The sequence below is a fragment of the Bubalus bubalis genome, chromosome 19 (genome assembly GCF_019923935.1).
Source record: "Bubalus bubalis isolate 160015118507 breed Murrah chromosome 19, NDDB_SH_1, whole genome shotgun sequence".
Taxonomy (NCBI): Eukaryota; Metazoa; Chordata; class Mammalia; order Artiodactyla; family Bovidae; genus Bubalus; species Bubalus bubalis.
The window spans coordinates 63,785,004-63,800,732 of NC_059175.1; the positions used below are offsets into that span (position 1 = coordinate 63,785,004).

General features: G+C 39.6%; 1 protein-coding gene across 2 annotated transcripts in view; it reads left to right on the forward strand.

Annotated features, from left to right (window-relative positions):
* The window catches only part of SEMA5A (semaphorin 5A), a 565,459-nt gene that overhangs the window by 263,079 nt on the left and 286,651 nt on the right, over positions 1 to 15,729 (forward strand). For both annotated transcript variants that reach the window (XM_025270715.3, XM_044932529.2), the window contains exon 5: positions 12,124 to 12,169. In XM_025270715.3, coding sequence (XP_025126500.2) covers positions 12,124 to 12,169 — 46 coding nt within the window. The remainder of the gene's footprint in view (positions 1 to 12,123; positions 12,170 to 15,729) is intronic.

A 15,729-nucleotide genomic window follows, 5' to 3' on the forward strand; every position in this document is an offset into this window, starting at 1 on the left:
AGATCAGCAGTTCTCCTTCCAGTAGCCACAACTTCTTTCCATTTTCCAGTTTATACAATTAGAGGTAACTCATGCTGAGTGGAGTAAAATTAGCAATTAGGAGTGAATCCAAAAAGCAGTAAACCCCCATTGTGCAAAGAAATCCCTGGTAATGATGATGTTGACATAGTATTTATATTAATTATGACTTCCTATCACCAGGAAGACAGCTGGTGATGAACGGAGGGATGGAGCTTTCATTCCTGCTCTTCATTTTTATCCCACCCCAGCGGGATTTTTTTTTTAAACTGTACTTTAAGATTTAAATATTTCGTTTTTCCTGTTGGCTCTTGCTACATAGGTATGTTTTCCTCTTAAGATTCTCTTTGCTTATCTTCCTTCTTCTCACCTTTCTTCCAACAGACCTGTTTGATTAATTAACCTACTCCGTGTTTTTTTTTTTTTTAATCTGTTATTTTTCTTCTTGCTTTGTTACATTTTTTCCAGTATTTACCAAACATCCGTGTACCTAAATATCACCTGAGATAGTCATTCAAAATGAAATTTCCTCTGCCCCTTCTTCCAACTCATCTGAACCAGGGGCCTGGAGTGTGGTCCCAGAGTGTGAGCTTTTAACAGACAGCTAGTCTGCAGACACTCCTGTGGGAAGGACCATCCAACCATTGTGCTCCTTTTGCTGTTATATTAAAAAAAAAAACAAAAAAATCTCTGCATTTTTCTTTCTGCTGGAGGTAGGGCAAAGAAGAATAAACCTAGCAGAATAGTTCCTTATTTAGTTAATATAGTCTTCCCATTTCCCATATTCCCTGAATGATAAAAATTAACCAGCCTTTGAGTGTATGTGTGTGTTACAAGTCTTGAGTGTTGAGAGTTTTCTCATAGTCAGTCCCACATGGGTTCCATCAGAATTTATTAGTTCACATCGTTGCTCTTCATTCATCGAATATTTATAGAACCTACTTTGTGCCAAGAAGTATCTTAGGCAAGGGGAAATGAAGACGCAGCAGAGTGTCTACCTGGTAAAGACTTTAGGTCCTAGGGCATAGGTTGGCAAGCTAAGATCCTTGGGTTGGCCTCTTACTTTTGTAAATAAAGTTTTATTGGCACACAGCCACACCCATTCATTTGCACATCGCTTATGGCTGCTTTCCAGCTTTCACTGCAGAGATGAGTAGTTTCCACAGGGCCACAAAGGTGAAGTGTTTGCTAATTAGCCCATGAAATATTTTCCTGACTCCTGGCCTGATGAGTATGGGGAACAGGAATGGTTATGTTCTCCAGGGAGGCCTGAATAAAGAGCCTTGAAAACACCAAGAGGAAAGAAAGGTGAAATGGGTGTACTGAGAAGTTGCTTTTTCAGTTGGCCTTAAAGGTCTTCCAGGAGGATCATAGAACAAGGAACTCAGATGCTGAGGAGGCTGACAGGAGCTCGCCTTGACTGGACCTGTTAGTGACTGAGAGGAGGGGTAGGCATAGGTGAGGCTGGGGCTTTAGATTATGGAGGAGTGGGGATTTCATCCTGTAAACCTATGTTTTCAATTGCGGCAGTCAGTAGGGTGGTCTGAGAAAGCTCTCAAGAATGCTGATAGCCAGGCCTCTCCTCAGAACATTTGAATTAGACTTTCTAAAAGTAATGTTGGAATTTTGATTTAATCAAGCTTCTGGTAATCTGCTGGCCTGGCAGACTTGGCGGACCTATGCTAAAGACAGTAGGAGCTCAGGATATTTCTAAAGCTGCATATTTATAAGTTCTGATTCATACTAGAAAGATTCTTCCACTACACTGTGTGCAGAATGCACTCGAGTTTGGAGGTACAGACGGGGATCTGGGTCAAGTGACAGTAGAGAGAATTTAAACTTAGTCAGTGATAGTGCAAATGGAGATAAGTCAGATTTGAGACATCTTTGAGTTGATGGTGATTGATGGCCAATCGTGATAGGTGGCTGAGAACAAGGATCAAAGATAAGATTTGGGATTGTGGTTTGAAACTGTGCTTGTTGTAATACCGTCAACTGGAACTGAGCATTTGAGAAATGAATTAGAGTTCTTCTATTATGTGAGATACGTGAAAAAGATCTCAGGTTTTACTAACTCTGAGATAACCCAGAAAAGTAGTATATATGGAGATAATTTGAAGAGTGAATATTCCTAGGAAAGTATAGGTTAAAGGAATCATAAAATAATACAGTTGGTAGTTTTTCAAGGAAAAATGATCTCTATTAATTGAAAAATGGAAAGGAACAAATCAAATACCCAGTGGACCAGAAAAGCAGAAGTCATGAGTTAAATTTAGAGCAATAAATCATGATCTTTAATCTTCAAAGCACTTAATAGTGTACAGAACATAATAAAATTTAAATTGGGCTTACCTGGTGGCTCCATTGGTAAAGAATCCACCAGCAATGCGGGAGACCTGAGTTCAATTCCTGGATTGGGAAGATCCCCTGGAGGAAGGCATGAGAGCCCACTCCAGTATTCTTTCCTGGAGAATCCTCATGGACAGAGGAGCCTAGTGGGCTATGGTCCATGGGGTCGCAAAAAATCAGACATGACTGAAAGACCAGGAACAAAATTTAAACTACTAATATTTTGTTGACAGTATTGATTAATAACTTTGTCCCTAAATATGCTTATGGGAAAAAGATTTTCCTGATTTCATATCTCTGGAATTTACTAACCACTGAAAATCCATCTCTGTTATTTGATTCTACTTGCAAAATAGTAAGAGGTTTCCATCTACTTCTGTGCCTTTTAATATTGGTATTTAAATATATAAGAGTACTATTAATGTGGTTTAATTTTGGTTTTGATGCATTCTTTGGAACTTTTTAAATAGTAATCAAGACTTTCAATGGGTTTGAAATGGACTTTTTTAGGATAGGTAATGAGATAAACCAGTATAATTTTGGGATAGTGAGTACTAGACACATATGGTATTATAATAATGTAATAATAATAATAAAATCAGAATTACTTATAATATTCTATAGCTGAAAGTACATGTATTTATTATTTTTCAAAGAGTGTTGGAAAAATTCTGACTGAAGAGGTAGCTCATAATATGATGGTATTATACATTTGTCACCATATTGCAAAATATATTAGCAAAGTGAAAAAAAGTCAGTGTTTAAAACTGTGATCTAAATGTGATCCCACTATTTATAAATTGGTAATATTAAAGCTGAATTAGACTCCCAAAAACTTATGAGAAAAGTACATTGAAAAGATATTTTTGGAGTGGTTAAAGTAACAGAATATAAAAGCTCCTGAAATTTGTTTAGAATCAATCAGCATAATGAAAATCCTAGGTATAGCAATTATAGATAGGTTGGTGAACTATGTGAGTTGGTTACATGCTGAAATCAAATCTTCATATTCTTAAAATTTTGATGTGATTGAAATATTAAATATTTACATGTAGATAATGAAAATAATTTTCTGAAAACACTTTGTGCTTTAAGAGATATAGATACTACTTTTCTTTAGCTTCAAAGTCACACATTTATTATATTTTAATCTTTAAGTCTGTCTCTGCAACTATAAATCCAGGTGTTATGTAAGAAGTCACAGTGTCAGCCTCTAAGCCAGTGGAATATTGACAAGAGTTAGGATGGAATCGTGCATTAATGGGAAATCACAGAACAGGAGAAGCCGACTTAGGTACAGGTGAGACTAGTTTCACTCTCAGATTTACCCAAATGGTCCCCGTTTATGTGCAGTGGGTATTTTGTTTTCAGATTGTTTCATCATCAGCAGTGGTCTGAACTTTAATAAACAACAGACATGGTGACGCTAGTGGTAAAGAACCCGCCAGCCAATGCAGAAGACAAGAGATGCGGGTTCGGTCCCTGGGTCGAGATCTTCTGGAGGAGGGCATAGCAGCTCACTCCAGTATTCTTGCCTGGAGAATCCCATGGACAGAGGAGCCTGGCGGGCTTCAATCCATGGGGTCACACAGAGTAGGACACGACTGAAGCGACTTAGCATGCACACGTGTACTTTTCTATCACTGTTGTTTAAACTGTTGTTTTTTTATATATATATATATATATAGATTTCCTTGCTTTTCTGTAAGTAAATCAAGATTTGCTTGATTTTCGTAGTGCAAAGTACAAGTCTACCTTTCTTAATTATTCAGTCTTAAGCTCCTCAGTTATAAGCAAGCCTCTAACCTAAATGTTCAATAAGAACCTGAAATTATTTCCTTTGATTTTATAACTATATTCATCAGAGACCAATTGAGTTATTCTAAGCAAATGTCATTTTAAAACACCTGTGTCTTTCATAATTAATGGAGGTCAGAGTTAAGTTTTATGGTGTCTCTAGATAAAATGAATCATTTAGTTAATATGCTCATGAAGGCTCAACCTTTTCTTTAATGCTGGCTGAATTTTATTACTTTACATGAAGACACAAATGAACTTCGTCTATTAAGGCCCTGGCTGCTCCCTCAGAGAATATATTGTTGTGCTTAGTGATTTGTTTCTAATAGGCCACTGGGGTATGTGATGGGAGGTGGGAATGAGTTATTCATTCCTATAATCAGTCAGAAAAAATACACTCTGGTCAAGAGGGAGACCATACTCTCAGATATTTAGTGGGGGAAGGATGGAGGAGCTTAAGAACTGTCAGTCTGTGTCTGTCAAATTCAATGGCTTTGGGATTTGAATTATTCAGCTTACTGGATCTATGTATTCCTCATCTATCACTCTTAAAAGTAATACAGTTATTACATTTGAATGCACATATCAAATTTTATTCCATACCTTTGATAAAGAGTAAGTTCAAACCAAGGGAAAAAATCCCATAGTTTTATTGGCTATGGCTGTAAAATTGAACCTTTACAGCCTTGTTAAACCCTTGCTTTGTACTTCTGTAATGAGAGGTGGGACATGGCAATAGAGACCAGCTCCCCTAAGCTATGTAACTAATATGCTCTTAGAATTCGATCTCTTAACCTCCTGCAGCACTGCCTTCTCCCTGCAGAATGACGATATTCCTCATTACTACCTATTTACATCGGGGGGTGTTAGGAAGATTAATGAGGCCACTTAAATGCTTTGGGTTGCTCAAAGCACTGCCCCAATAGAGAATCTGACCTTATGTGAAACATTTGGTTAGTATTCCCTGCTGGCTGGGAGCCAGAAGCATTATTCCTTCTTGCTGGAAACGTTGGTAGCCTTTCTCTTGAACTTCACATACATTGTTTCCCCTTCTCTGCATGCTCTCACTTGCGAGATAAAGTGATTGCCTCTTCCATAAAGCCCTGGAGAGCAGCCTCTTGCAGGGGACCATAGATCTTACTTTAGTGCCTGACTGACCCAACATCTGGGAGTATCCATTTTTATATTCCCTTTAGAAGATTTTCTTTCTTTTTGTAACCTTTAACTTCATAGGTCATTCACCTGAACTGTGATGGATCAAGCTGTCATAGGAGATTTCTGGTCCTTCATGTTGCTAGCTGTACTGGAATTTTTCCAACAGCAGAAAAACACACTTGGAATTATACTTGGAACCAAATACTTTGATGAAAGTGTTTTGAGAATGGTAGAATCCACACCATATTTTTGTCAGAGTCAGGTTCCAGGGAGGTGATTAGGGAATTCCACACATTTTTCATGTATATTTCATCTTTTACAATTTAAAAAAAATTGTTGAAAATCATGATAGATAAAGTGAACACTAAAATGTATAATACTATGTATTTCTAATATGGAAAGGTCTAGCAAGGCATTAAATTGTCCATGGGTTTCTGTAGACATCGTCATGTATTAAACAAATATTTGAAAACATTTGCCAACTCTTTCTCACAAAAATCAAACAAGTTAAAAAAAAAGGCAACAAAAATGCAACCAGCCAACCAACACAAAAAGAGACCATAATTAAACTTTGAGGCTATTAAAAATTATAGATAACTCTGATAATGCCAAATTAAAAAATGTTCAAATCAACTTAGTCAACTGACTTTATGATTAACAGGTATTACATATAAGTAAACTATTGAATACATTTTCTTACCTCTTTTGTGTGCTGAAATTTCATTTAAGATTATTGAAGTATGGTATTCAGTTGCAGATAATAAAAATACACCTGAAAAGTGTTAGGAATTTATTGAACTATGTCATAATAACAATTATTTCATTAGATGGTCATATGATTATCCAACTCTGTTGCTCATGTTTTATCTCTAAAAAAGGTCACAATCTTTTAGGAATCTGTGTTAAGCAAATTGACAGATTGTATAGTTTTGCTCTCTCATTTCACAAAGGATGGAACTGGGGCACTCTTAAAATAAGTATGGTTAGGAAGTTTCAGGAATAATTCATGTGAAATTAAGAGGGAGACAAGTCACCATGTAATGAGTCAGACCTGTGGGATTAAGATTTTCTCTTAATGGGGAGACATATGTCCCAGGCAGATCACAGTCCCAGAGGTGAAACTCATTTACCTACAACTGAAAGCTTGTCACGAGTAGTGCCAAGACTTGAATTATCTCAGAAACATTTGTAAATGCACCTGTGGATGAACAATGATGACATGGAATAATTGTACTGTAAGAATGACTCCTCTGTATGTGCGTGTTTGCTGTCAGTTAAATTGGAAAGAGGACACTGCATGACTGATTGGTGAGGCTGTTTGGCACAAAGGCGTTCAGTTCAGTTCAGTTGCTCAGTCATGTCCGAGTCTTTGCGACCCCATGAATTGCCGCACGCCAGGCCTCCCTGTCTATCACCAACTCCTGGAGTTCATCCAAACTCACATCCATCGAGTCAGTGATGCCATCCAACCATCTCATCCTCTGTCATCCCCTTTCCTTCTGCCCCCAATCCCTCCCAGCATCAGAGTCTTTTCCAATGGGTCAACTCTTTGCATGAGGTGGCCAGAGTATTGGAGTTTCAGCTTTAGCATCATTCCTTCCAAAGAACACCCAGGACTGATCTCCTTTAGAATGGACTGGTGGGATCTCCTTGCAGTCCAAGGGACTCTCAAGAGTTTTCTCCAACACCACAGTTCAAAAGCATCAATTCTTCCGCGCTCAGCTTTCTTCACAGTCCAACTCTCACATCCATACATGACCACAGGAAAAACCATAGCCTTGACTAGACAGACCTTTGTTGGCAAAGTAATGTCTCTGCTTTTTAATATGCTATCTAGATTGGTCATAACTTTCCTTCCAAGGAGTAAGCGTCTTTTAATTTCATGGCTGCAGTCACCATCTGCAGTGATTTTGGAGCCCAAAAAAATAAAGTCTGACACCATTTCCACTGTTTCCCCATCTATTTCCCGTGAAGTGATGGGACCAGATGCCATGATCTTCATTTTCTGAATGTTGAGCTTTAAGCCAACTTTTTCACTCTCCACTTTCACTTTCATCAAGAGGCTTTTGAGATCCTCTTCACTTTCTGCCATAAGCGTGGTGTCATCTGCATATCCGAGGTCATTGATATTTCTCCCTTGATTCCAGCTTGTGCTTCTTCCAGCCCAGGGTTTCTCATGATGTACTCTGCATATAAGTTAAATAAGCAGGGTGACAATATACAGCCTTGATGTACTCCTTTTCCTATTTGGAACCAGTCTGTTGTTCCATGTCCAGTTCTAACTGTTGCTTCCTGACCTGAATATAGGTTTCTCAAGAGGCAGGTCAGGTGGTCTGGTATTCCCATCTCTTGAAGAATTTTCCATAGTTTATTGTGATCCACACAGTCAAAGGCTTTGGCATAGTCAATAAAGCATAAATAGATGTTTTTCTGGAGGGACAGCAAAGTGAGGAGTCCTGGTTCTAATCATAGGTGTTTCTCTGAATCTTAATAATCTTGGATAAATCAGACTGCGCCCCTTACTTTGCAGAAATGTCCAGAAGAAAATCGAGGGGGTATATATTCTCTAATAAGAACCCAGCTCCACCATTCCTGGGCTTTATGATTATTTTTTAGGTCAAAACTACAGATTCATGTTGATGTATGGCAAAACCAATACAATATTGTAAAGTAATTAGCCTCTAATTAAAATAAATAAATTTAAATTAGAAAAAAAAAAAAAACTTGAGAATTGGTTTAAAAAAATCACTATTTGCGTCTTGTAACCCAGAAAACATCAAAGGAAAAGTTCAGATTTTTGGTGCTTTACTTCATTAAGGTTTGAGGCATGGTGATAGTAATGATCGTGATGGTATCTCATACTTCCCTAGTAAGCCTGCCCCTCTTCTCTGTCCTGTCTTTTCACCTGTGCCGTACTGATTGATTACTGATGAGATGCTTGTGAGGGTACCATAGTTCTCAGTTATCTCGGGAAGGAAGAGCAAATGGTTGAAATCCACTGGTAAGCCCGTTAAACACTGCTGAGATGTGGGGCAGATGTGGCCAGTGCAGCTGGATTTGACTGAAGAGATGCAGACTGAGAGTGTGCCATGTTTGCCATCGTCAATCAATGTCTTCCTACCTTGGTCCATTTGAGCTGCTATTACGAAACACCACAGACTGGGTAGCTTATAAATAACAGAGATTTATGTCTCACGGTTCTGGGGGTTGGCAGTCCAAGATCAGTATACCAGCCCCGTGGGGTTCTTGTAAGGGTCCTCTTCTAGTTTGCAGACAGCTGATTTTTCACGTGTCCTCACATGGTGGAAGGGGGAGGCAGCTCTCTAGAGCCGCTTTGGTCAGGGCATTAACCCCATCCATGAGGGCCCCACCCTCATGAACAAATCACCCCACCTCTTAGTACCATCACCTTTGAGGGTTGGATTTCAACGTATGAATTTTGGGGAGACACACACCTTCAGACCATAACATTTCCCCCATGAACAACACCTGAAACGGCACCCGGGGTTTTCAGAGAGAATGCTCACACCTTCAACCCTCACCATGAGGAGAAAGACGACTGTGAACTTTACTGTCCAGTTTTCCTATTCATAGCTCTACAGAGCATCACAGACACTACCACCGTCTTTCCTCAATGGTATGAAGCCTTCCAGCTCTTCCTCAGTGTATGAACGGCCTTTCTAGAAAGTTCTCAGAGACAGCACTGTAGTGTGGGTATTCATCCTTGTATGCGTGTATGTGTGTGGGACAGAGGAGGAAAAAGAAAGAGAGAGAGAAAGAAGTGGCCTTGCAATATCATCAAAGCTCTCAAGAAATTCACCGAGGAAGAATACAAATAGCTTCTTTATTGGGAACATTTGCAGGAAAAAAAAAATTTTTTTCTTAAAAGAGCCAGTGAGCTTGAAAGAGTGTGACCACTGGGTCCCAGAACAATGACCAGATAAACAATGTTGTCTTCTTTTCCAAAAGCCCAGTGGTGCCACCACCATCCCCCTCTGACAACAATCCCATCACCAGAACACAGAGATAATCACACCTGCTTATGCCTGAAACCTGCCTTTGCTGGAAGGCAGAAATGCTCTTTCCTTCTCCATACAATGGAGAAAATGCTGAGAATTTCAACATGTCTGGAAATGTTAATATTTTCCATAAACTGCCTAGAAGGAGTTACTGGTAATTAAGTGCTGGTCAGACACCATTCTGTTTCCTTTTGATTTAAACCTCAAAGCAATATCAGCAAGGAGATGGGACTATTAACTCCATGTTATAGATGAAAAGTTGGAAGCACAGTGTGCCCAGCTTCCCTCCCCATGTAGTTTGGTGACAGAACTTTGGCTTTTGCACAAGTATCCTCGGCAACACTGCATCCTGTCGTGGAGGGACAGTGACTTCTGGCAACTTCCTGCATCCAGAAAGCCCATGATGAAACCAGCCTGGGGGTAGGGAACCATGGTGCTCACAAGAGGCTGTGAGTGCATCATGGCCAGTAATTGCCTCTGGTGCCTCTTGTAAGCCCCTCATCTGAAAGATTTATCTCTGGGTAGGTAAGAAAGTGAAAGTAAAGTCAGTAACTCATGTCCGACTCTTTGGGACCACATAGACTGTAGCCTACCAGGCTCCTCCATCCATGAGACTTTCCAAGCAAGAGTACTGGGGTGGGTTGCCATTTCCTTCTCCAGGGGATCTTCCTGACCCAGGGATCAAACCTGATTCTCCTGCATTTTAGGCAGACGCTTTACCGTCTGAAACACCAGGGATGCCCTGGGTAGGTATAGATTTCTAATTTCTCCTAGAAGCACTGTTTCACATCAGGTGAGACCTTGGCAGCTCTTTGTATACTAGCCAGACTTCAGTGGTGCTTCCCTTGGCAGCCTGACTACACTCCTCCATACCTGCACTGAATTCATCTTCCTTCCCCTGCAGGAAGTTGTTTTCTGTTGGAGATCTTGCCTGTCCATGGTGCTGGACTACATAGAAGTAGTCCAGCTTCCACATTCCCTCTTAAAAGGCATCCTCAGTTCTGTGTAGTAATAGTGTTAGTCCTTCAGTTGTATCCAACTCTTTGCAATCCCATGAACTGTAGTCCACCAGGCTCCTCTGTCCATGGAATTCTCCAGGCAAGAATACTGGAGTGGGTTGCCATTCCTTTCTCCAGAGGATCTTCCTGACCCAGTGATTAAACCCAGGTCTCCTGCACTGCAGGCAGATTCTTTACCAGCTGAGCCACCAGGGAAGTCCTCTGTAGAGAGCTATGATTTGACTGTAAGAAAAGAGATGGGGAGTGTTCCCTCAATGGCTCTGTGGTGGAGGTGCCATGTATCATGCATTTTATTGAGCTGGCCAAAATGGAAAAACCTGAATAAATTTTTTGGCCACCTCCATATTTCAGGGGCTGAATTGGAGGCACAGAATGACCATAGTGAGCATGCCATTGTAGTGGTGGGAGAAGCGATTTTCAACATACAGGGTAGCGGCACCCTTCCGGTGGAGGGGGGGCACACTGGGAGAAACCTGAGTGCCCCGGGGGCAAGGGCTGGTCCTCCTGAGACCACCCGGAAACTGAACTAAGTCCCCTTCTTCCTCCAGCAGTGTCCACCTACATGTTTCTGGAGCTGGAACCTTCCCTGTTGTTTGTGCCTGCCGTCTGCATCCCCACCATAGGGATGTTTCTTTGTTCTCTCAGGGCCGTGCCCATGGCCTGTTGTGTCTGTCCGTTGTCACTTCTTTTGGGACAGCATGCTCACTTCGAACATCTGCCCACCTCCACAAGAGAGTGAAAATCATTTACATTTGTTTCTTGCTGGTGTTGGGAGAATTGGTATTCTCTTAGTATTTTCCTGCCTTTGACTGCCCTATTATGACAGTATCCTCAGCTTCTTGGAGACCCCTCCCTGCACACAAGCATTCTTGAGGTCTGCTCTCCACTCTGTGTCAATTTCTCCCTGCCATCACAGTTCACCCCTGGGCTGACTTTCCTGTCCATCCATCTCTGGGGTGCTGCTTCTGCTGCCCCAGCTTCTCATCTGCATGATGTTAAGATGTTCTTTCATGACTTAAGTTGGAGACCAATCCATTGTTTCTAAATGCTACAGCAATATGATCCAGTCTCATGCGGCTATATCTCCATTTTCCCCTTTGCTCTGCTGATATCTCTTGCATATTTCATTGTTCTTCCTCTTTATTGTTGAAAGCTGATCATTTCCTTTTCTCTGATTCCCTGTTTCATGCTTAGGCAGCCAGAGCTGACCCTTTCAAACCCTTGATGGCAGATAGACAAGCTCATGCTTCTGAAATTATCACACACAGAATCCGTCCAGCGAGGTAGAGAGCTATAATACTCAGACCACTGGTGAATTCAAAACCTGGATGTATTTTAATTATAAAACATCGTGAATACAGGTGACCTATCAGGATGAAGACTCACGAAGAGTGGTTTTGTATAGTCTTGCTGAACTTAAACTTAGTTTCAGAATTGAATACCCACGTCCTTTCATCTGAATGGAATTCCATGAATTCAGAGAGCTTGTTAGTAATTTAGACTTACCTTAGTTTCCACCTCCTTATTCCTTACCTTTCTTGCCAATCTCAAATGTGTACTTCTGTTGACTTACTGAATGTCTCTGAAATCTGAGTTCCAAGAAAAACTGTTACACACAGTCTTAGCAGGAGACTGCTTTGGAAGCCAAAAATCGTTGTTGCTGTTTTGTTTTTTGTTTTTGTTTTCCTTGTTCTCATATTGTTTTTTGAACTGCAATTTTTTTAGATCTATTAAAAATGAAACTGTTCTCTTTTTGTATTTTGTAGAAACTACCTCTTCAGGTTACAGCTGGAGGATTTGTCTCTGATCCAGGTAGGTGCAATTTATTTTTCTCGAGCTTTTGTTTTCCATCCTAATTAGCTCTGTGTTTAAGGGGATGAAGACAGATGTACGTGAAGGTATAAATCAAATCAGAGGAGGTGTTCCTTTCCTCAGAAGGTCGGGCCACGGAACTCTTGGCTGACCTATTAGATAGGAGTCTTCACCTGCTTTAATTCCCAACCAGCCCTCTTCCTTCTGAGCAGCCTCTTTTCCTTTCATGGAATCATCCTGACTTACTCTACATCGCCAGCATTGCACCTGGTGCATTACAACAAGCGCTTGACTATCACATCCAGGGAGATTCAGACTGCCGTGCGCCTGAGGAGCTGGCCAAGGACGCCGTGTCCGAGGGCACTAAGGCTGTCACCAAATATACCAGCTCCAAGTAAATATAATATGCCTAGCCGCTGTTAACGGAGAAGGCAATGGCACCCTACTCCAGTACTCTTGCCTGGAAAATCCTGTGGACAGAGGGCCTGGTGGGCTGTAGTCCATGGGGTCGCTAAGAGTCGGACACGACTAAGCGACTTGACTTTCACTTTACTCTACATCAAATGAGAGCTAATTCAATGGATATTTCTTCAGTGTTAGGGAATGACCTTTTCCCCCTAATTAATCATTGATTATTCAGTTTGATTCATCCAGTTATCATATTATCAAAATCAGCTCCCTTAGAAAAACATCTCTGTTTCTTCTTTATTATTTGCAAATAAAAAATATAAGTATATGGCTTAAAACCACATATGATGAAGAATTAGTGATGATAGATAAAAATGCAGTTTACCTACTTTCTTTTTTGTGTGTGTGGTTTGGAGGAGGAACCTGAGATGCTTAAGTCTGAGCAGTGTATATTTTTGGGGCAGATCTGAATCATAAAGACCCTTTCAGTCTTTAGCAGAGTCTCTTGGAGAAGGACAGGGTCATGGCATAAATATCTCCTCTACCAAGATTCTGGAACTCCCCGTGAAGCACAGAATCCTTGGGCTGTATATAGTTGGGAAAAATTCTTTAACCACCCTCACGTACTAGAGTTCTAAGAAGTGATTGGCAAGAAATTCATGTTATTTTCTTCTCTTTGTGATGCTGGTATTTGTGAACATTCAGGAAACTTTAAAGTTAAGATTTAATGAGATTTAAGTTTTATTTACCAGTACCTTAACATAAGCCAACCCCCACAAGAAAACTAATATCCGTAAACACTTTAAAGACCCATATAGCTGCGTTTGTTATCTAGTTTCGTGACTCCCAGCAATTGTGGACTTCCTCATCTGGAGAATAGCCACAAAACAATACCCACTGTCATTACTGGAATTAAATAAAGTAGTGCATGCACAAGGGGTAAGGCATAGTCATTTTGTAACAAATGCTAATTGCTATTGTTTTTTGAAAATGATGACAATAAATAATAACTTTTTAAAAATCATTTCATCACAGTGGACAATGCATCATCTCTCTACTGCAATTTGATGTATAACTAAAATCTTTGAGTTGATCAGTAATGAAATTATGAATGTATTAATAAGAAATGAGAATGATCAGCAGTTTAACCAAAATAGTATTTGATTTTAAATCATCTTTTATAAAATATGTACATTATTCAATAGATAGGGTTATTCTCATTTTGATTCTCATGGTATAATATATTATTTGGCATGTTGTATGTGCTGAAAAAGTGACATGTGTAGATTTGTGTGTGTATGGATATATATGTTTCCATATATATATATCTGTTGATTTCCTAGTTCCCTAGCACCCTTGGCTAAGAAGGTCTAGAAGTATTGTCATTCCAATAGAGATGATCACACTGAACAATATCTAGTACTTGGTTTCTAAATATAATTATCCATTAAGAAAAGACAGGGCTTCTTAGAGAAGTAACTGGTTATAGAATTTTGGCAGAGAAAGTCCCAGATAAGCCTGGAAGACTTTCTTGTTTCAGAAATTAAAGGATTATTCAAAGAATGATGAGAGCAAGTCAGAAGGATCTAAGAGCCAGCTTGATGTAGACTCACTGAAGAAATCTGGGACTGTTTGATTATTAAAATAATGATAGAATCAGATTATAGCACACTGAATTAACTAAGAATCCATGAGTAAATATTAACATAAAAATACACAAATGAGTTAACAAATAAGACAAAGGGACTGCTTATCCTTATTCTAAAATACTAATTCTAAAATATTTTTATTCTAAAAACTAAGAAATCGTGAATGAATGATTTAATTAGGAAATTATCATTTGGCAATGATCACATGAAAAACTTGATTCAGGCAAAAATGATCAATGGATGCTAAATTTATGAGAGAGACTTTGATGATGACCAAGGTATCTATGTAGTCTCAAAGTCTTTACCTATAGAATGCTTATTAATTATAAGAGGAAAACTTGTGACTTGATCCTGAAGAAGCCTGGTCACTACTCTGATAACCAGCTAGTGAAGGTGCTTTCCCTAGTAATGGGACACAGAGTTAGTGTAAGCTTCCTGATCAGATGCACGGAAAAGGCACAGCAAGATTTCCATATTACAGTCAAAAATTATAACCAGCTTCATCATGAGGGACCATCACACAAACCAAACATGAAGTCCATTCTACAGAATGCTGATCTCTACTCTTCAAAAATCACCATCACCAAAGGCACAATGAGCAACAAGAGCTATTCCATCCTAAAGAGAAAAAATACATATGTCACGCAAATGAAACACTTGATTAAAATTGCATCGTGGAGCAGGAAATAAGTTTTTTCTTGCTATAAAGAACAGTACTGGGACAACTGGTGAAATTTTAATGTCTGGGTAGAAGATGGTAGGAATGTATTAATATTAATATCTTGACTTTGATAACTGTAATGTGGTTATGAAGGAGAATGTCTTTGTTCTTTGGACAAACCTTCTGAGATAAGTAAGGGTAAAGTTTCATTTCTGAAACGTATTCTGATTTAAAAAGTTACCATATGTGTATATATATTACATTATTGTTGCTTAGACACTAAGTTGTGTCCAACTCTTCTGCTACCCCATGGACTGAAGTCCGCCAAGTTCCTCTGCCCATGAGATTCTCCAGGCAAGAATGCTGGAGTGGGTTGCCATTTCCTCCTCCAGGGGAATCTTCCCAACCCAGGGATTGAAGCCACATCTCCTGCATTGGCAGGCAGATTCTTTACCACTGAGTTACCACGGAAGCCCATATATGGTGTATATACATGTATGTGTTTCTGTCTATATATGTTCACACACACATGCATGCATGTAGAGAAAAAGAATCGTAAAACAAATGTGATAAAATATCAATGGGTAAGCTCTAGAAATCTCAGTGAAAGATTTATGAGAGTCCATTGGGCATTTCTTACAAAAAAAATCCACATAATTTCGAAAGAAATAATGCAAAAAATAAGGAGACGCATTTGTCGTTACCATGTGTATGATGTTATTTTAGGGACAAGGGAACTAACTGTACTTTCCCCATTTTCGCTTCTCATTGTCATGACTGAGTTTTGGTGGAAATCAGGTTGAGGTTATTGATGAAATAAGCATTTTTATAGAGGTTTGGGA